The sequence below is a fragment of the Elaeis guineensis genome, chromosome 3, assembly GCF_000442705.2.
Source record: "Elaeis guineensis isolate ETL-2024a chromosome 3, EG11, whole genome shotgun sequence".
Classification (NCBI taxonomy): domain Eukaryota; kingdom Viridiplantae; phylum Streptophyta; class Magnoliopsida; order Arecales; family Arecaceae; genus Elaeis; species Elaeis guineensis.
In genome coordinates, this window is record NC_025995.2 from 101,418,000 (window position 1) to 101,439,575 (window position 21,576).

Below are 21,576 nucleotides of genomic sequence, written 5' to 3' on the forward strand. Positions count from 1 at the left end.
TGAGCAAAATTTGATTCGGTTTTTATTTCCCTCCTTCGATTGAATTTTGCTTTTTCGAATGAAACCAGGTGCTTTAGCAACAACATTTCAAACTTATGTTGGATTCATTGGTCACATATTTGCTTTTCAGATTTTGCATGATTCTCCACCTTGCTTCATTATTATGTGCTATTTTCCATAACAATCCTTTTTTTTTCTTTCCCGTGACAATCCCTTTGGTGAACTTACGCGTCCACTGTGAAAATGACCGTTAACATCGTAATAGGCAAGCCGCTTCTTCTTCTTCTTCTTCTTCTTCTTCTTCTTCTTCTTCTTCTTCCTTTTTTAAATCAGGTTCCACATAAAAACATCAGGAAACGTTGCGGAAGCCGACAAGGCAAGCACTAGGACTGTATGATCCATTCACTTGTTAATCTTCGTCAACTTGATGCAATGACAAAATACAAGGTCTTAGCAAGGAAAACTATTAAGATTTATGAAGAGGGAAAAAAAAATAAGCCTGTACCACAACACTAGCAGGATTCCCTTATCTTATAGTTTTGGCAAAATATCGGGTCACTCACAAGCAAAATTCATGTGCATAATAACTCTGTTCATATTGCTTGAAAAAGGTTGAAGAAAAAAATATCCTAATCGTACAGAGAATAGGTCTGAGCAATTTGTTTTGCACCTACAAAAGCTAAACATCTTTGCGGAAAGAAAGCTAAAATATAGACACGTAGGAAATGGCAGCACAACCTCCAGAAGTAAATCTAAAATGCTAAAAACAATTGCAATTTGCTGACTCCAGTAGAGTTAATTTCTATAGTTATCGATTTAATCAACCAGGGAGAATCTATATTCTAAGCGAACATATTAAATTTTATGGTTTATGTGAAGGTTTGGTGTAATCACAAGTGATTTCCGACATTGCAGTTGAAGATTACGAGACCCTAACAACTTCTGAGAATTGTCATGGCTTGCTTCTTTGCTTCGACTGAGGCTGAGTGACGGTTATCTATGGCTTGCCTAAATGTTTGCATCTGAGTGAGGTGGGGGAGCTGCTTTCAAGCTACAAATCTAATAGAACATTAATCATGTCCAACTGTAATTGCTGGTTCCTATCTGAATATGACAAAACTGGTCCATCCATTCAGTTGAAAATGAAGCTTCATATTTAGTGGAGCAGGAGATCATGGGATTAGGAATAATAAATAGAATTTCAGGAAAATCATCTACTAGTAAGAAGAATAAAGTGATGCTTTTTAGCCAATTGTCATTTAGTAATACAAGTTGCACAGGCATGAATCTGTTTAACTTGCTGAGTTGCTGTATTAAATTGTCACAGTACACTAACTTACAGGATAACCTCTTCGTAAGGTACTAAACCAAAAGACTGCATGTGACATAAATACCGATAAGAAATCTTTCAGAATTCAGACTAGTATACCTTGCCTGGCAGATTCCCTTACAATAGCAGGCATATATAGGCTGGCGTTGCAGCGCATAAACTTCCATGAATGACATACTATTTCATATCTGTTCTCGTTTTTGCAGTCTTTCGTGAAAAGGTGGAAAACACAAAGTACATTTTATCATGTATGGTAGATTGTTGGTTCTCCATGCTCTCATGATCGCTTTTTGTTGAACTTTGAAGATGTTATGCCATCCATTTGCATGGAATAATGAAATGTGAAAGTAATCTGTGTAAGATTTGTTGTGTACAAGGTGCTGGTATAATAGGAACCAATCCTTCTGAAACTGTAGATTGGTAGGAAAAAAATGAAGAAACACATCAGTGAAAGCAAAAGGAACATGAATCTCCTGACATTATAGATCTACACTCTGAAATTCCCCTTCCCAATATTCTGTCTGTGCAAGTTAATATAATAAACAAAAGAAGTATCTAATTAGTACATGATCACCTTCACAAATTATCATGTACGGTAGATTCTTGGTCCTCCATGATCATATGATCACCTTTACATCATTGTTGACCTTCGAAGAAGTTATTCCATCCAGTTGCATTCAATAACGAATTGTGATGGGAATCTCTATATGTATAAGATATTGCTAGGTTTATCACAACAACGATGATATCTAGGCTGGCTTGATCCAAAAATGTCTTTTGCTGCAATTATCTTGAATGTGTCTTCAGTTCCCTGAATGTGTCCTTATCAACAAACTAGAGCCTGGATTATAGACAAACAGATTATAAGAGGCAACAATAAGACAAAGCAAAAAATGCAACAACAATGTGCAACAGATTTTTTTCAAGTAATATCTGTGATTAGGTACAGTAGAACCTTCTGGAGTTCGTCGTGAATTCTTAGAGCTTCAAGGATGCTGTCAACCCACCTGTAAGCACAGATACAAGAATGCACTGGTAAGAAATTATCAGGTAAGCTTTTCTCCAGAAGACCATCAATCATGTGCAGGTGCACCTATTTTGGTTATAAAACAATGACATGTCTGAGAGGTTTGCCATGGCATAATTAGTAGACTGCACAAAAGATCAGGTAGACTTCTACTCATGGAACTTACAAGAAAACCAAGTGAACATATGGTGCACAGTGCATACATATTGATGAAATTCTTCCAGATACAGCATATAAAGATATCGGTTTAAACATGATTTCACTGGAAAGATAAAACCAGGACATAACAATAGAATTAGTGGATGCAGGTTGTCTAGCATCTACATTGACTTATTCATGTCATTCAAGTCATTATACAGAAGACAGATCCCAAAGAGTGAAACCTAAAAGATATGGTGCAAAAGTACCAAGCTAGGATCAAAAAGTAGAACTATACTGAAATCTGACAGGAATGTCCATCCAAATTGAAGGTATTTTGTCTTCCCTTTGGATTTCAGCTCGGTCATATGCATCCACAAATGGTCAATCATGCCATTCAGAAAGAAATCACCAGACTTGCCACGACAAAGTAAAAAAGGTATATAAGACCTACTATGGACCATAAACCCAAATATTGTTTCCATAATATTCTGGCAGTTACCAATTGCAGCAACCAAGCAGCAAACTCCATTTAGTTAATGATTGATAATTTAATTATATGAAAGAATGAGACATACCCTTCGAAACCAGGGTTTGTTGGATAATATACATTCTTGAGGCCTAATCTCTTTGCAACCAAAGCAGTTGTCTCACCAATGCAAGCAACAGAGTGGTCCCAATTCTCCAATTTTGAGATGAGATAAATCCAGGCTCTATTTCGGATAACAATCAATCAACTCATTAGCAATAAACAGGAATACTGTTTTGAGTAAAGGAAATAAAGAAAATAAAACAGTAATATAATGATATGTTAGAATAAAATATCATTAACATTGAAGGAAAACAAGCAAAAGTGCTGTACTACCAAACTGAAGAGATCCTGGAAAAAAACAATAAAATTTCTTATGAACTTAAGATAAACCGATGAAGCATTGAGATGATTAAGCATTAGATTTGCTCTTCTTAATCACCCTGTCTGCAATCAATGGAGCTAATCAGGAAACAACACGGTCGTGAATCAAATTGACTCCAGTTCCACCGAGGACTTAAAGGAGGTGCCAAAATACTGAAGGCATTGTAACCTGAAATCAAATACAATGAGAAGGTGCAATTGCTAAATTACCGCACTGCAGAAGGAGAGGCTACTGCAACAACTGGAGCAGAAAGAGCTTGTTTTAGAACCATCTGGTCTACATCTTGTATAGGTACCTGATAAGTATATAAAAAACATTATGACCCATATGTATTGGTCAAGCTCACATCACCAATTTTGACATTAGTAACTTCCACCAACATAAACCAGGTAATCAGATACAATATTGATATTAAATGAAATGATTATTTAAAAAAAAAAAGACTAACAAATCAGAAGTAACCTAGCAAATCAGGTTACAAGATCGAAAATCATGTAGATAAATCTCCAGAAGGTGCTGGACAAATTATATATGGAACTAAAACAAGGCCATTTTGTAAAATAGCAGTACTTTTGACTAGGATCTAACAAAATTTACTATTGAACGCTCTTGTTGGAACCAAATTGCTGGTTGAGCGCTCATGGGCATCCATGAAGATCCAGCCACATTGTATCTTAGGTGCAATCAGCTACTATACCAACACAAGTGTTTATGCAATTGTAAAATTATTACCTAATAAATGAAGATAAAGCACATCACAATCAGTTCAAACTTCAAAATAACCATAATTACCTGGCATATGCCAATATCTTGATATAATTATTATCGTGATATTTACCTAGAGAATGCACTATAGGTATGCACTTACAGTTGTCCTGATCTGTACTCTCTTTCATCTAAAATAATCAGAATGGAATTTGGAAAGTTAGAATCTGCGAGTAGCACATATTGGTCAGTATAAAGTTAAATCTGCTATAGATCTAGCCAGGTTAAATGGGTAAGTCAATGTGATTGATACTCACACAACATTAAACTATATCCCTTGTGCTCTGAAGACTCATTTGAGAAAGTTGCAGACTCAAGAGGAGCTCTATAAAGAGAACAAGAAACTTGAATTGCTAACCGGGCAACCTGAGTTGAGAAAGAATGGTTCATGTTTATCAATGAACCATGTCTTTCTCGATGAGCATAGGCTTCAAATAGGCCCGATAACAGGGATGATTTCTGCATTAAGAAGATATGGACATAAAGATGAAATGTCAAAGAACTTCTTTTCCACAAGAAAAATTGTTGTCCACAGCTCTAGAACAGAACAGAAGAGACAAAAAAGAAGGATAAAGTTCTCTCATGCAAAAGATTTTAGATTATTTTGTTGCCAAAATGTTGGAGCACCTAAAGCTGGACGAACTAAACAAAGCAAGTATGAATAAGGCACTTATTAGGTGGCATCGTCCGCAAATCCAAGACCTAGAAACCAGCAGGCTGCATCATAACACAGTTGGAATTGGGAAAACACTAACTGGGCCATGGACGTATCAAACAAAAGGAGGATTGGAAAATGACAGCTGATACATTAATGTTTACATCTTTGAATTTGGCCAGGGCACATTAAAGCTTCTCGTGGAATGACCTGGAAGATAATTTTACTTTACCTGATATACTGAGCTGGCTTACACACATTTGGATTTAGGCAAGTGTGGCAGGTGATTTCTTCACAAAAAACAAACCCAAATTGCTTTTTTTTTTTTTGGTGGTGGGGGGGAGATCGATGACAAAATATAAACAAATGAAAATGTATATCTGAGTGTTTTGTGATTCTATAGATATATACTTTGTCTGGATTGCGACATCATTCCCAGTAATAGCAAAACCTACAAAAATTTGAATATGGCATCACCATGTAGTCATTGACAGCAAGGAATTATTTATCAAGTAGCATTCTACAAATAGTTTTTTTAGTGCTTAACATAATATATCCTAAGGTGATATCGGTTATACCATGCAAATGCGGTGCTTTCAGCAACTCTTCTTTTGCAGCTATCAATTAGCTTACTGATTACAATGTAGAATTCCCAGCAAAGACAAAGCAGACAAATAGGTACGAGATTATTGATAAACAACATGAAAAAAATGGACAGACTATAAACTGCATGCATCCCTTTTTCTTATTTTCTAGTAGAAATGTTTAGGACCCACAATCTAGGACGAAACAAATCCAAAACACTAGGTCATCCTATGACTGCTTGAGTTTGTATTTCAGTGACAAGACAAAAATTTGTGGAATATGTAATTTCTATAATTGAAAAATGTAAGAAGTCAAGATTTTACAGTATTGTACATATTCAGCCTCATGACCTCAAATCCTCGACCAAACAGGTGGACAGACAATAAACTGCATCTTCATTTTCTTATTTTTCTAGTAACAAAAGTTTAGGATCCCTAGTCTAGGAAGAAACAAATCAAAATCTCTAGGTCATCCTATGACCGTTTGATCTTGTATTACAGTGAAGAGACACAAATTTGTGGAATACATAATTTCTTTGATTGAAAATGTAAGTCTAGATTTTTACAGTGTTGTATGTATTGAGCCTCATGACCTCAAATCCTCGACCAGAAAGGCCTTCTTCTGCACAAAAAGATCTAAGAATTTGAGACTGAAATTGCAAAAGGAAAAATAGATTTAGTTTTGTCAACAAAAAATGCACTGGCAAGAATGACAATACATGAACAGTACTTACAAAATCTAAGAAGGCCACAAAAAAAAAAAAAAGGTTAACATCCAGAGGGATGGATCAACAGGTCTGACACTCAAGAGCACTTGTCATAATTTACTTTGAACTCAACCATTAAAATAGCATGTTTTCTGCCTGTGCTGGTTGGTACCCAGCACAGTGATGCATACTGTATCATACCATACCGATAGTTGGCAGGCACCAGCAAGGGAAAATACACAGTTGTAAAAAGGATTGCCTGTGGCACACCATAATATCCAGCTTTATTCATTTTCTTTTTCAATGGGCCAAATTTAATTGCTTTAAGAAGACAATAAAAAAAACATAATTTTAACTAATAAATCATTGTAATATCTATTCTATTTTGTTATTTAATACAATCTTTCATAGTTTGTAGAAAGATTAATGCCATGCAAGGAAACATATACTTACAACATAAACAAGCTCCATATTCTGGAAAAAACTGCACGCAACATAATTATGTTTGCACATGGACAATACATTAGAAGTGTCGTACTATGCATGCTGCTGCGGTCACAAGAAGCCCACAGATTGCAGTGTGATGGAAGTTTATAACTATTGGTTAACTTGATCTCTAATATCTGTCTAATATCCACCTTCAAATCCTCAAAATTAAAAAGAAGAAAGCAAAAGAAAAAAATCACCAGAGATGACAGCAAGGTTATATTGAAGAGAAATGGAACTGTCTTGGATGATCAGATGAGTTGAGAAGGAAAAAAGAAAGCAGGAAAAAAAAACAAAAAAAAAAAGCCAAAGTACAAACTCATATCATTGTGTATCACTTCAACATGTTCAAATGCAGCATTACAGGCCAACACAGATTGTATAGAGGTAGTGAGGTTACTCATGTTATGCTGACAAGCTAACAGTATGATAGGAACTGTAGATCCAATACAGTATGAGCAGGCACTTTAATTATTGCTCATTGTGTTTAAAATTTTAAATAGTTATGAGGATGGGCATCTAGGGAAACCAAAGAGCACATAGAACTAAACCACACAAAACATTTAATTGACCTACCAATTTCATTGCCAGCCTTCACAGATGCAGGATATAAAACTGTAAAATTCTTGTGACCATACTTTGGGAGCTCCAAAGCCAATATTTTTCCTGTTGCTGAAGAAACAAATATAACCATTAAGATGGATATATAATCACATTTATCATGACAAACAAGAAATCTCATACGGCCAGAACCAAAGCCAAGTAATGCCATGCCATCATTTAGTTACTGTCATGCATGTCCTAAATATCAAGGACTACATCACCTACAGCATCCATTGACATAAATTGTAGAAACCTTCTCCAGTTACCATAAATTTGATCTTTTCATTTTCCCAATCCTTCCACACATGGGAAAGTACAATATCAAAGTTGCTTCTGGTCTATATTGCACATAACCACATCATCTTATTGGTTCATCACATTCTTCTCTATCATTGCAAGGCTCAAAATTCCTCCACCATATTGATTTCTGAATGCATTTTTGCTGGTTTGTAATCCTTATGCTAGCATAATAACCTTTCCTGCCTACACTCTATTTTGGACCTTTATTGGTGTCTATTATCTAACATTCTAACCCGGACCTCATGTAAAAGAAAAAAAAGAAGACAAAGAGCATATGATTACATCATTTGCATTCACTTTTTTAGAAGTTCAAAGAGAATAAATGCAGAACTTCATGATGCAAAGCATGACACAAGTTGGCTGGCCATGGATGCCCCTGCAGCCTTGTGATGTATTTCGACTCTTCAGCTTGAGATTTTGGGACACAGATATCTCGGTGGTTTAATATATGTTTCAAGGTGAAGCGAACAGAATGCATAACCAATGGGAACTTGGAGTCCCACGACCAGTGGAGCATGATGCAAAATTTAATGCCACCTCAATTAATGCACAAAAAATATATCTGATTCAAGATTGTGAAACTTTTAACCAATACTAAGCTTTATACGATTCCATCTCTATCTAATATATATTCCTGGAAAATCCTAGCCAGCTTTGTTCATCAAAAGCCTATATTAGCCAAAATCACTCATATAGGCTAGCTCTCTCACTCCAGAAACTTATTCCTGCTCTTTTGCTCCACCCATCCACCCACTCTTAATATTCCAATCTAACCTTCTCTAAAAATATCACTATCAACCATAAATCAATTGTATATATATCACAAAATATTCTATCAAATTATTTGACTCTCATATCATCTATTTTTTTCTAAAACTTAGAAAACAAATGAATTAATTTCAACCATTCTAAAATGTAAAAGCATTTTGCACAAACATATATAGTTGCTTCTATACCTTAAAGTTATTATTTATTATCATTTCTCTACCCACATATCAGGACCTACCTCTGCACCTAACTCTAATTCAGCTAAATAAGAATCTAAAGCATAGACAACTAACGACAGCATAATTAAAATGCTACCTCCCATAAAATGAGAGATAATGTAACATTATTTTCTTTAATTTTCAAAAGATTTATAAGATTATGCATTACAATTTTTAGTTAGCCATATTCTTCTCAAATGTTATTGTGCCAGAATTATATAGTCTAAGCTCAAGACCTCCCTTGCATTAGGCGGTCATGCTGCAATCAAGGTTTTAAATACCAGTGTTGAACCGCATTAGGCGGTCATGCTGCAATCAAGGTTTTAAATACCAGTATTGAACCTTGTGATATTTTTCAATCAGAACGTTATGGTACTGGTATCGACAAGTACAAACCAGTATGCTAGTATGATACTATCAGTATGCATTGACAAGGCCAGAACCGTCCCATTCAGCAATTTTGAATCCATGGCTGCAATGGTTCCTTCTCTCTACACCACATGGATAAGCAAAAGATTACAGCCTCATGGAGACTTGAAACATACAAACTCATCTTGGCAGCTTGCTTCTGGTGTAGAATACGTCATAACAGCAAGAGCCATCACTGTTTACTTTCTGTCTGGGAGAAAATAGGGCCTTCATATTCTTTTTCTAATAAAATGGGTGGGTTTGCCTCCTCGTAAAAGAAGAATGCAAAGATGCATGAAGAGACAGACATATTCAGGTCTTACAATGTTTGAGAAATTTGACAAAAAGATATGAGAAAGGGAAAAATTGAACTCTTGGTTAACATATGGAGCTATGGTGAATCTTCCTAACCCTGTAAAACTATTCCTTCCCCAAGTGCCATCCAACAAATGCTAGCATGTTTCCATTTAAAAAGACAATAGCACATAAGTGGAGGTAATGTTAGGAATGCATTAGCAACATTGTGTACCTTTTGAAGGAGAAAATGCAATTTCAAGAGATTGGTCAGGTAATTGCAATATGTCATGGAAAATACTTGCTGTACCAGATCCAACCACCCCAATTCGCACTTTGGGTTTTCCAGCAGCCCTAATTAAAATGAAAATTATTATTCAATGTACAAATATAATCACATGTTGAGGACAGGTACAAGCACAAATTAATATTTAAGTCACTCTTCACGATGTCTTTTTAATAAACCAACCTTGAGTCATGACCTCCCCTCTGAAAGAAATGTTCCACCATACTTGAACTAACCAAAGATATTTACCAGTACAATATTCAAGTGATGGGGTCACTGAGTGATCAAGTCACTAAAGTAGAAAGTTAACACAAATCATGGTTGCAAGAACCGTGACAACATGGAGTAAGCCATTAGATAAATAATAGAAATGACGATAAGAAAGTGCCTAGATTGGAATTGATAAGTGGCAGATAAACACAGTAATACACAAATAGATATCATATGTTAACTGCAGCTAATAATATGGAATACAATAAAATTCATGACAAGACATTACATGGATTTATAAATGTTAAAATGAGAAAGGAAAAGAGGGATAAGAGCAAAAATAAATTTCAAAAAATGGTTTAAAATTTTTGGGTGATATTGTATGTGATTCCTCTTTGTCAGGACAAGAGAAGATGAGGAATAATAAGAATATATGCAAATGGAAAAAGGTTAGGTGATAGAATTGAATAAGAAGACAACAAAAAATGTAGGGGAAGAAGAGAGAAAGTTGGAGAACAAAAAGCTTATTTTTTTCTTCTACCTAGCCCTCATTAATCGTTCAATCTCTATTCAACTAGGTAAATGAGTTATACAGAGGGAAGGCAACAAGAGGGGCTAAGCTCCATAGGTTTGTTGCAGATCACAGTCACTATCATTTCACATATGAAGACTTTCCTGTTTCTCTCTCTCTCTCTCACACACACATTTGTCAACCTGGATCTTTCATCTTTAGGTATTTACTATTTATTTCACATAGTAAAATTTATAGAACATAATGAAGCTTCCTAGATTACCAAATATATCAAGTTTTAATGTACACAAAGAAGAGATTTTAGGAGGGAGAAGAAGAAAAAGAGGAAATGTACAATGCTAACTAATATGTTGAAAGGTCCACTCAAAGCCTACTTAAACTTCCATCAAAACTCTCCAAAAGTATCAGTCTGATACACAAGACCATAAATAAAGTATGCATGCAAAGACATAACATGGGCACTGACTATTACACAGTAAATTGTCATAAACAAACAACATAAACCAGCTGATTCTTACTTCCATGCATCAAGAAACACCGAACCAGCTTCCGGAGAAGTTATGACAATCCAATCAAACGGAGTGTCTGGAAACAAGAAGGGATCAATCATGAAGCTTTCCCAATAGAAATTCTACAATGTTAATGAGAACTCTATGAGAATTTGTTTTCAAAGCAATCTAGCAGAAGAAAGCAGAGGTATATATATCATAATTAAATTATATATTTTCCAAAATAAAGAAAGCATAGAACAATAGATCAAAAGCATAGAATAATAGATCAAAGGAATTAAAGATCATATATGGTATTCACACCCATGGTTAACTCCACCTATGTACATACCAGTCCCAAGCCTGGATAGAGAAGTGTTGAGGTAGGTTAGGCCTTGGCGCAACTGTAAAGTTTCTCCACTGTGACTTGGGTTTCATGGGTTTGAAATAATGGAAAATCTCACCATACATAGAAGCAACACAGCATACATCTGACCCTCTTCAAACCCAATAGTGGTGGGAGCCACATGCATCAGGACATCCTTTTTTAATGAAATCAACATTTAGATAGTTATGTTTTGCCTAGTGTACTAATATCATCATAATCACTTCAATGTTTCATACTACATCAAATTCTAGACCATAAATCAAGCCCAATCCAATTTACTTAATGTCAGCTTTACTAAATGTATCTTCAATGAACATTTCCACTAAGCTATGCTTCCGCCGCCTGCACAAGCCATTTGGAATTCTCTCTCACATCTTTTTAAAGTTATCTTAGTTCTTTCCTCCTCTCACCTAATCCTTACATATAAATCGGAGCCACTCTCCTAAGGCCATCAATGCACATGCCAATGCTATTAGTCGGTTCTCTATTGTTGTGTCCTATCGAAGCAACTTTATATGCTTTCTATACTATAGTGATTCCTAATCCTATCTTCCAAGGTTTTTGAAATCCACATTAGCATTCTTACCCTTCTGGTGCTTCTTTGTCATGATCCTCTTTATTACCTAATATTGAGAACGAAATTCGTCGTCTCGGTACCAGACCCCATACTGGTACCATCCTTTTACAGTGTTGATATAGGGTGCGGACCGGTACGACAGTGTCATTATGGTACGGTATAGCGTACCGTACGGTATGCCTCGTATCAGGCAGTACGGCAATCCATGATTGAGAACATTATTGTTGCAAGATGGAATCTTCCCTAAAATCCCTTGGCACAGCTTGATCATATGACACCCCAATTGATTCTTATTCTGAGGTGATTTCACTAATGCCTCCATTCATCTGGATAATACATTCAGATAATAAAAAAGATCTCGTTTAGCCATCTCTGATCCATCATTATTCTTTTTTCCTTTTTTTGTTTATTAAGCATCATTTTTTTCTTAAACATCAATTTTGTGCTACTCTTTATATTCCACTAAAGTTGCATCTTGTGTATTTTATATTTGTTTTTAAATAAATATCCTCCAAAGGATCTTAGAGTTCCATTTTAACATTTTTTAAGATCCTCATCTCTTCAAACTTCAAAGAATGAATTACCATCTTTAATGTTATGCCCCATTGGACCCCCTTGATATTATTGGCAGCAAGTTCATTTACAATGAGTGTAACAATCCAATATATTTAGAAAGATACAAGAGAATAGTGCCAAGGCATATTACAGGAGATCTTGGATTCAAGTGATTGCAATACATGATCTCGAAAAAAAAAAAACATTAGTCAAGTCAGATTACCCCATTAGAACAAACTTACTTCAAAAATTGAGAATACAAAAATATTCCTTTAGTTTATGGACCTCAGCATGAATAAAATAGAAACGCCGAAAAGTCTCCTCCTTTACACAGGGTTATCTTAGTAGTAAAAGATGTTTAAGAAATTTACAGATCTTAGGCGCTTTTATAACTTCCTAAGCTACTTCATAGAAAATGTACTGTTCCTCCTCGTGGCGTAAATACCACACGTTACTTTCACTGTTTGGGCTGTAATAGATCACATAAGCTGTAACTTTTGAACTCTGTAATTTGCTGAAATATTTTTCCTGAATATATGCATTTGTATGTCACGTTGAATATTTGTTTTCAAATTAGTACATTAAAAGCCTTGGAATCATACTGTACTAAATAAAAATAAATACTAAATTTCATATTTTTGATTTATTATTTATTATATACATTTTCTAGTTTTACAAATTTTTGTATAATTCATGCACTTGTTTCAGTCCCAAAGCTGACTAGGTCATGCTTTAAAGAAGGTATCAATCCTTGTGATTACTGTTGCTTTTCAGAACTCACTACATTTCTTTTATGGTTAGATAAACAATTACTTTATCTCTTTTCAAGAAAAATTCCACATGACTGCAATCATTCTCTGAACGCTTTTAACATACATCAGCACTAAGCCAGCACCTGTCATATGCTACCTGCTATTTCTGACGGGCACTGGTTTACATGTATTTGTGAAACCAGTGTTGGCAAATGGTGAAACAGAACTAGCAGTACTCTTTCTTCAAGAGGAAGACGAGATACAAGGGTAAGTGCAATCAAATAAAGGTCAGAATTCAGCTAGCAATACTAAAAGTATGACATGGATACCCATGATCAGCCACTTACCATGTAGAAGAGTGGTGAGCCTATCTGCATCTGGCCCTTTCGTGTGCTTAATCAGAGGAAACTCTACACAGTGGATGTTATGCTTTGCCTGCGATATGAACAAGATTATAGAAAGAGGTCATCTACCAAATGGCTTTTATTTACAACAGATATTATTCAATTTTATAAAAAGCCTAACTAAAGCAATGACAAGAACCTAACAATTAATTTATGTATCTAATCTTAAAATGAGCATCCATTATGCAAATCAAGCAATAATAAATTAAGTCATCAAAAGTGCTTGGATGCATCAATACACATGTAGCATTATGCATCACATTCGTATGATACCAGATGTCATTTCTTCTGACACCTGATGCCACGTTGAGAGAAAATATTTTGGAGAGAGTATTTTGACTAGGGGGGAAAAAATGTAGGTAAAGGCATTCATTAATTGCCATTTTGGCAAGCTTGCCCCCATGATATGAAGCAAGAAGAAATTTAAAATGAGCCTGATAAAAATCATGACCACCCCCACTGATCGTTTTCTGGATTCTGTTGAAATGCATGGTGCATAAACTGAATAAACAATCTTTCGCTAGAAAGAACCTTAATGTTATGCCTTTTCCCCTTTTAAGATGAAGTTATGTGATAACCAACTATAAAATGCATATATAAAGATTCGAGATAGTAAGAGGCATGAAACTGACTACCCCCATGAAAGAATAAAGAGAGAAGTCAATTCCATAAAGAAAGGACATTTAAGAAAGGCTGGAAATGCAAATCCTTTTGTTTTAGCCCGTAATCCACCATTCACTGAATGTAAAGCAAAAATGGTTTGATAATTTTCCAGCATGTAACTTGGAGGGAAGTTTGGAAGAAATGGGCAGAGGAGTTTTCCAGGAAGAGAATTTGGAAGCCCATGTTGAATGGAGAAATGTTATTTCAGCAGTTGCCTCTAGCAAGAAAAGTGTGCCAAGAGATGGATCACTTTGAAGGGCCTTATACATGAATTCAATTCCCACTTCTCTAGGAACCATTCAGTTCCTCAGATTCAATAAATTAATGCAGCAGCATTTTTTGGTTCATATCTGACCCATCGACATAAGATCTGTTCGCATCAAAGTGCTAGTTTTTGTTGAATGGTTTACACTGCTCATTCAATCCAACAGTCCAAATTCCTAGGAAGAGTTCAAGCGTGATGTTTAGATAGTATGTAAGAGTCAACCCACTGCAGCACTACTGTAGTCGGTACTATTCATAATACTGTTTGTGTACTGTAGCTCAATACTGCTCACGGTGCCATAGCAATGACTTACTAGTTACTAGAGGCTTCTGTGGTTTTTTAGGTTTTCTTTCCTGTGCTTCATTGGATGGTTAGGGCCTATTTGACACCAGTCACTATAGGAGCATGCCTAGAAAGATTGCATCCATTGGAAGAAATAGAAAATTTCACCATGAACTCTGATGGAAGAGAACAAAAGAAGTGTGACCAACAGAACAGCACTTAGAAAAATAGCCCAAAAAAACAGACACCTATTAAATAAACATATACATCACAAGTACTAATTTGTGCAACAAAAGTGCCTCAAACAAGATAGCTAGGGCCAATTACTGCTTTAAGAAGGCATTGATCATTTATTCCAAATGCCTAAACATTTAAACAAAGATAAATTAAAATGGTGAAAGTACATTAAGTATGTTGCATCAAATTAGGAGAGGTATTTGAATCCCTGGCCAATTCTGCTACCTTTGGATTTCATAATTACAGTTTTAAGTTACTTCAGAACCTTAAAAATACAAGTTTGGAATATGTTGAATAAACATTATTGCAAGATTAGGTCCAACCAAAATGCAGGACTTATACCATATGTAATTTGTTACAGTTAAAAACCTGCCAAATAAAGTATTGTCTGTTTCTAGTAAAGCTATGGGCATGTTGTATGACGACCAAGTAGATAATTATACTATAAGCTATGGTAATGAGACAAATAAATGCATTAGTGTGAACAGCCACTTTATTCAAGAGATGAGGAAGCTGGCCAGAACATATCAACTCTTTATGTTATGATAAAAAGCCAAAAGACAGGTGATCAAAACTTTAATCTAGGGATGGCAGCCGGGGGTTCTTTCGGATATCCGACCCATCCCGAACCCTAATAGGACCCGTTTAGCAAAACCCTATAGGGTTTGAGATTTAAAATTAAAACCCATTAGGATTTGGGACGGGTTGGGGATTTGCTAGTAACAAAAGCTTCAAGACATGGATTTATCCTGTTCAACGTAAGGGACAACGTAAATGGTTCAAGTTTTACTCTATTTGCTTTATTTTATGGTCGCATAAAGAGATAGCATTAAAAAAATGCAAAAAGGCAAATATCTTCAGCATAAAAAAAAATGATACTCCTAGATTCAACACCTTGTGGGAAGAAAAACTTTCAAGCAACAGCACAAAAACATATTTTGAAGGGAAAAAGAAAGAAGCAGAGCCAGAAATGAAGAAGACAAAACCAGATGGTGCAATAGATAATGGCAACTCGTTTTATACAACAGAACCAATTCTGAAGAGCAAACTGTTCAAGAATAGCGATTTTTAAACACTAGTAAAATGAAATAGAAATTGAAAACAACCATTGAGGAAAAGAAAAGAAAGCGAACATAGAGAACCCATGTCTCCTAGCAAATGTCTGATTAAAATTAAGCCATTATGGAAGCATTAATAAGCAATCTTCATCCAAAAAGCTTTGCTAAGAAAGATGATGAACAGACCCAAAAGTGAAAATAAATTTGGAGACAAAATAGTGCAAGAAAAGAGACAGAAAACGAGACCAAATTAGCTGTATGAGCTGTGTTGCCAGTGTAGAAGACTAAATGCTGAGATAATAAGCACAAGTTTAAAAAGATAAGAAAAGAAAATCTTTCAAAAAATTTCGGAAAGAAAGCAAGCATATCGAACTAGTTTAGCCCTACAATCATCCAATTAAAATTACTCAAAATTGGAAGAGTAGTCAGCAAAATAAAAGATTAGACAGAACAAAAAACATAAAAAACATATTTTAAACCAAAATACTGCAAGGAAAAGGAAAAAAAATAATAATAACATTACAAAAAGATCACACCAAAAACCACAATTGATAACCTTCTTTCTACCACGGCACAAATTTAGATGATGAAACATCCCATTTAGCATAAATAAACCAAAATACAGAAGAAACAAGACCACATTTGATAAAATGGGGAAAATGCAATTCCTTTTTTTTTTTACTGCAACACCGATTTAATTCGAAAAGAGAACCATTCCAATTACAGTTCCACGTACGAATTAAAAAAAAAAAAAAACAGAGCAAACCCAGGAAGAAATTCAAGGCAATGAAAGGCGAAACTCAACAAACAGAAGCCGTTTGACCGTCCAAGAATTGAACCAAAGTTCAGGAAAATTGGAAGCAAATAGGAGGAGAAACTAGACGCCAGTGTATGGTCTGTGACTACGGGAAAGAGGAGTACCAGGGCGCCTACGAGCTTGGCATTCTTGCCTCGCTCTCTGGTGACGACGACCTTGGGCTTCGGCTTGGGAGTCGGTGAAGAAGAGGGTGAGGACGAGGACGCTCGGAGCCCGAGCGAAGAGAAAGGAGGTCTGCTCTTCGATAGAGGAGACGAAGGAGGAAGAAGAGGCGGAGAAGGAGGAGGGGAAGAGAGGAAAACGAGCGAGGCCATCTTGGAGGGAGGGGAGAGGGAGACGTGTTGGGTGGTGGTAGAGGCCGTGCTTTTAGCTTTCCCTAAACCAACACCTGCCAGGCTTCCTTTCTTTGATCAGGGCCTTCTCCTTGTGGTTCACCCATTCTAACCGCTTGGGTCCACCAGAAAGCATTTTGGTTGAACCCACTTTCATCAAAAGAATATTTGGTTTGTCCAAAATTCATTATTGTAAAATCCAGGTTACAATTTTTTTGTTACTTAGTTGGCAAAATTGTTTTAAAATTTTTAAGAATCAATTAATATGGTAGGCAATGGACTACTATAAGACACACACACACATATATATAAAGATTAAGAGATTTTAAAGATAAAATTTTCTTGAATTGCATGTGGAAATTTATCAAAACAAAACTATACCAGTTACCTGCTGCATTTATATCTATAGAAAATATTGATAAACCCAAACAAAAATTGATAGCCTTTTTCTTTAAAATAATTTATTCTTATGTCATAATAGACATTCATTGCCTCTAGGAAATACTAAAAGTATAGTAAAATAACAACTACATCACTTCAACTTTATATTATTCTTGGAAATATATATTGTTTTTTCTAAAATTAAATTTATAAAATAATATTAGATAATAAAATCATGGATTGTTATGTATAATGCTATTGCATCATTGCAATAATTGAAGCAATGGCACTAAAGTCATTATATAAAATTATGAATCATGGTAGAGTTCATTATTAAGATTAATTTCAGGCTACAATTTAGTGGCCGCACCTCCTTTGGTGGTAGTATTTTGTAAGATTTTATGTTTTCATTATCTTTCTTGTTTTAAGTGGAAAAAAAAAAAAAAGAAGAAAAAGAAACTTATTCATGGTTACTTTACAGAGCAATGTACTTGCGCGGTTAAGCTTACTCGCAGGTGACCGTCACTCTGACTGTACAAAAGTTAACGTATCGGAAATACTTGTACAGGGCCTGATGGAGGAGCCAAGCTCGCTTTTTATGATTGCATGGTAGATTTGTTATTCAAGTGGCTGCAGCTGAGTTGTATTGAACAAAAGACAGCATTTCAAGCCAATACCGTTGCTCTTAACAGCATGAAATATGGGGCCCACAACCTTCGAAGTAGTCATAGAACGACACATGGATGGGGAACAAAGCCATCATGTTTGCCACAGTATGCGGGAAATAGTGGACCTGTTGCCTGGATGATTGATTTGCCAAAATTAACCAATAAAAAAATAAATGGGACTCCGATCTGATTTTTTTAATATTTTTTTATTTCATATTTTTAAAACTACCCCTCCCCAACTTATTTCCAAAGCTACCATTTATCTCGAAATTGCCGGTTCCACCGACGATTTCACGACCACCTTGGCGTTGAGGTAGTCGGGAGAGAAGAAATCACCAGCTCAACCAATAATTTTTGTTTTTTTTTTTTTTGTGAGGGGCAGACGGAGGGGGAGGGGGTGGGGTTTGGGGGCTAGCAGGTGATGGCACGAGGGGGGTTGTGGGTGGCACGGGTGGAGGAGATGGGGGGTGGCGGGGGTTGCGAGAGGTAGGGGTGCGCAGCCGGGGACAGCATGGGCAGTGCGGGGGTTTGAGAGGTGGGACGTAGGGGATCGGAGGAGGGCAGAGGGGATTACGGGGGGTGGGGGTGCACAGTCGGAGGTGGCGCGGGGGCCCGGGGGTGGGGGGGGAGGCGGGCCGGTTGAGGGGGGTGTGGGAGGAAGGGAAGGGAGAAAACAAGGGGAAAAAATAAAAAGAAAAAAAATAAAGAAAGAAGAAGAAAAATAAAGAAAAAAAATATTTGCAGTGAGTCCGCCTTTCAAAAGGCAACTTTCTGGAAAAAAGTATTTTTATATTTTTTTATTTATTTATATTTTTTATTAATAAATAAATTTTTTAAAAATAATTTAAAAAATTAATATTTAAAATATTTTTAAAAAATATATTTTACTTATTCATTTATATTTATTTTTTATTTTATTTTATTTTATTTCTTTCTCCTGCCTCCATGGCTTGGTGCCGAGCACACATTGCCACCTCTCTTGGCGTGTATCAGAAAGTTGACTTGGAACCATGATTGCCGTTGTATCTTGACGACGTCAAATTATTATTAATCAAATTATAATAACTTATTATTAATTAAATTACTAGTTTGATACTGCTCTATTTTTAGGTGCAAAAATCAGAACGTATAAGATTTTTTCATATGGATGTTCAGGAGTCAAATGATTTCAAATTCCTATCAAATTTAAAATCCCATTTATCAGTCAAGCCAAAAATCTACACAAAAAATTTAAAAATTTTTTGAAGCCTCTGAAAATAGAATCGTAGTTTTTCTGAGGACTATGTAGGATATCTGTTTGCAGGTTTTGATGCAGAAAGCTAAAATATATAAGGTTCTTCCAGATTAATTTTTGAGAGTCAAATGGTTTCAGATTCTTATGAAATTTAAAATCTCACTTAGTAGTCAAATCAAAAACCTACGTAAAAAAATAAAAATTTTTTAAAGTTTCTAAAAATAGAAATCATAGCTTTTCTGAGGACTATGCAAGGTACCTATTTACAGGTTTTGATGCAAGAAAAAAAAATACGGTAGTAACTTGATTACAAGAGCTATGTGGCATCTTTAAAATATAAAACAGAATGAAAATAAAATGTACTTGTTGTGAATACAATATTTTCAGAATGGATATAATGTGAATACAACATTTTCATTTAAAGTATCAGATTTTTAAATCTTACACTTTTCTTCTTTCTCGAGCTATCAACATGAAAAATAGTTGCCATTAATTCAGACACTCTAGAAAAAGTTAAAAAGGCCTCGATGGCTCTACCAAGAAGAGAAACTTACAACCTAATCCAATTGTCTGGACTCTTATCAGAAGAATGCCTACTTTGGTTGCTTGAAAAGTATAAGACTCAAAAACTCAACTGGAAGAACTTTATATGTCCTGACTACCTGTATTAAAACCTGCAAACAGGTACTCTACATAATCCTCCGAGAAACTATGATTTCTATTTTTAGAGACTTCAAAAAATTTTTAAATTTTTTGTGTAGATTTTTGACTTGACTGGTAAGTGGGGTTTTAAATTTCATAGGAATCTGAAAATATTTGACTTCCAAACACCCATCTGAAAAAATCTTATACGTTCTGACTTTCGCGCCGAGCACCCACCACCACCCCCTTGATGTAGATCAGAAAGGCAGTCTAAGAACCCATGGCAGGGGAGAATATGAGAACCCTATATGTGGCCTATCATCTAACATCATTAAGGTTGTTTAAGCTCAAGATTATCACGAAGGAGCTTGAAAATGGAAGCAGTATCAAACCATCAATTTGATTAATAATAAATTATTATTATTGGATTAATAATAAGTTATTATAATTTGATTAATAATAATTTGATGTCATCGAGGTACAGTGGCAACCATAGTTTCGAGTCAACTTTCTGATCTACGCTAAGAGGGATGGCAGTGCATGCTCAACGCTGAGCCAGGAGGGGAGAAGAAAGAAATCGAAAAAAATAAAATATAAAGTATAAATAAATAAATAAAATATATTTTTAAAAATTATTTTTTAAAGATTATTTTTAAAAATAATTTTTAGAAATAATTATTTATTAATAAAAATATAAATAAATAAATAAAATATAAAAATATTTTTTTCAGAAAGCCATCCTTTGAAAGGTCGACTAACTACAAATTTATCACTAAATAAAATTAATATTTTTATTAATCATATAATAATATTTTTTATTAATAAAATAATAATATTTAATTACTAACTATCCAGTCCAATGTGATTTTAAATTATTTTTTAAAATTAAAATTTTTTAGTATTTAAAAAATTATTTTAAAATTAATATTTTCTTATTTATTTTCTTATTTTTAAACATTAATATTTTCTTATTATTTAAAAAATTATTTTAAAAAATTATATTATTTTATTATTATTTAAAATATCAAAATTATTTTTTAAAAATTATTTTTTTAATATTTTAAAAATTTATTTTAAAATTAAAATTTTTAATTTTTAAAATTAATATATTTTTTTTCTTTTCTTTTTTTTTCTCCTTTCGTTTATCCCTTCCCTTCCTCCCAAACCCCCGATCGACTCGCCTCCACCCCCCGGCCCCCCGCGACCTTGGCCCCCCACGCCCCCTCGGCTGTGCACCCTCGCTGCCAGCAACCCCCTCCACTCTCCCATGACCGCGCACCCCTTGGCCCCCCGACACCCCATCCTACCTGTGTCATCCCTGACCGCACACCCCCTCGACCTATGGAAATGTGTTCTAATGTTATAGTGATCTTCTGATTAGTGCATGTTTCCTTCATCTTTGTATCTTTAAAAAAATAATTCTTTACCGTTGCAGGGGTCACTGAAATCACCATCTGAAGGAATTTTAATTAGAATTAAATCAAGTTAAGAAGGCAAATCTAACATAAAAATTAAATTAAAGAAGAAAGGCTGTCTAAGAACCTATGACAGGGGAGAATATTTAATACCCTATATATGGCTTGTAATTCTGACGTTGCTAAGGCACAT

General features: G+C 35.0%; 1 protein-coding gene across 4 annotated transcripts; it reads right to left on the reverse strand.

Moving 5' to 3' along the window:
• On the reverse strand, nucleotides 1-17,105 carry LOC105041388 (uroporphyrinogen-III synthase, chloroplastic). 4 transcript variants are annotated; one of them, XR_012139825.1, is made up of 12 exons: nucleotides 16,816-17,105; nucleotides 13,333-13,420; nucleotides 10,744-10,810; nucleotides 9,433-9,551; nucleotides 7,183-7,278; nucleotides 5,980-6,035; nucleotides 3,619-3,704; nucleotides 3,074-3,208; nucleotides 2,286-2,337; nucleotides 1,905-2,171; nucleotides 1,430-1,740; nucleotides 1-423 (listed from the first exon to the last, which is right to left on the reverse strand). XR_012139825.1 is itself a non-coding variant. In XM_010918350.3 (10 exons), the coding sequence occupies exons 1-10, from the start codon at nucleotides 17,023-17,025 to the stop codon at nucleotides 2,157-2,159; spliced, it is 924 nt and encodes a 307-aa protein (XP_010916652.1). In that variant the 5' UTR covers nucleotides 17,026-17,105; the 3' UTR covers nucleotides 1,779-2,156. The 4 variants fall into 4 exon arrangements, 2 of the variants coding, with proteins under 2 accessions (XP_010916652.1, XP_029119316.1); XR_831388.3 differs by lacking the exon at nucleotides 1-423 and having other exon boundaries at nucleotides 1,287-1,740; XM_010918350.3 differs by lacking the exons at nucleotides 1-423; nucleotides 1,430-1,740 and having other exon boundaries at nucleotides 1,779-2,171.
• Between the last annotated feature and the right edge of the window lie 4,471 nt (nucleotides 17,106-21,576).

What these genes read in the sequence shown, in the direction of transcription:
- LOC105041388 (XM_010918350.3), bottom strand. Translation starts at nt 17,025, where the DNA reads ATGGCCTCGCTCGTTTTCCTCTCTTCCCCTCCTCCTTCTCCGCCTCTT. An exon ending in TGCATTTTCTCCTTCAAAAG is followed by an intron (nt 7,279 to 9,432) that starts GTACACAATGTT and finishes TTGTTTCTTCAG; the next exon opens with CAACAGGAAAAATATTGGCT. An exon ending in ACAAACCCTGGTTTCGAAGG is followed by an intron (nt 2,338 to 3,073) that starts GTATGTCTCATT and finishes CTGTGCTTACAG; the next exon opens with GTGGGTTGACAGCATCCTTG.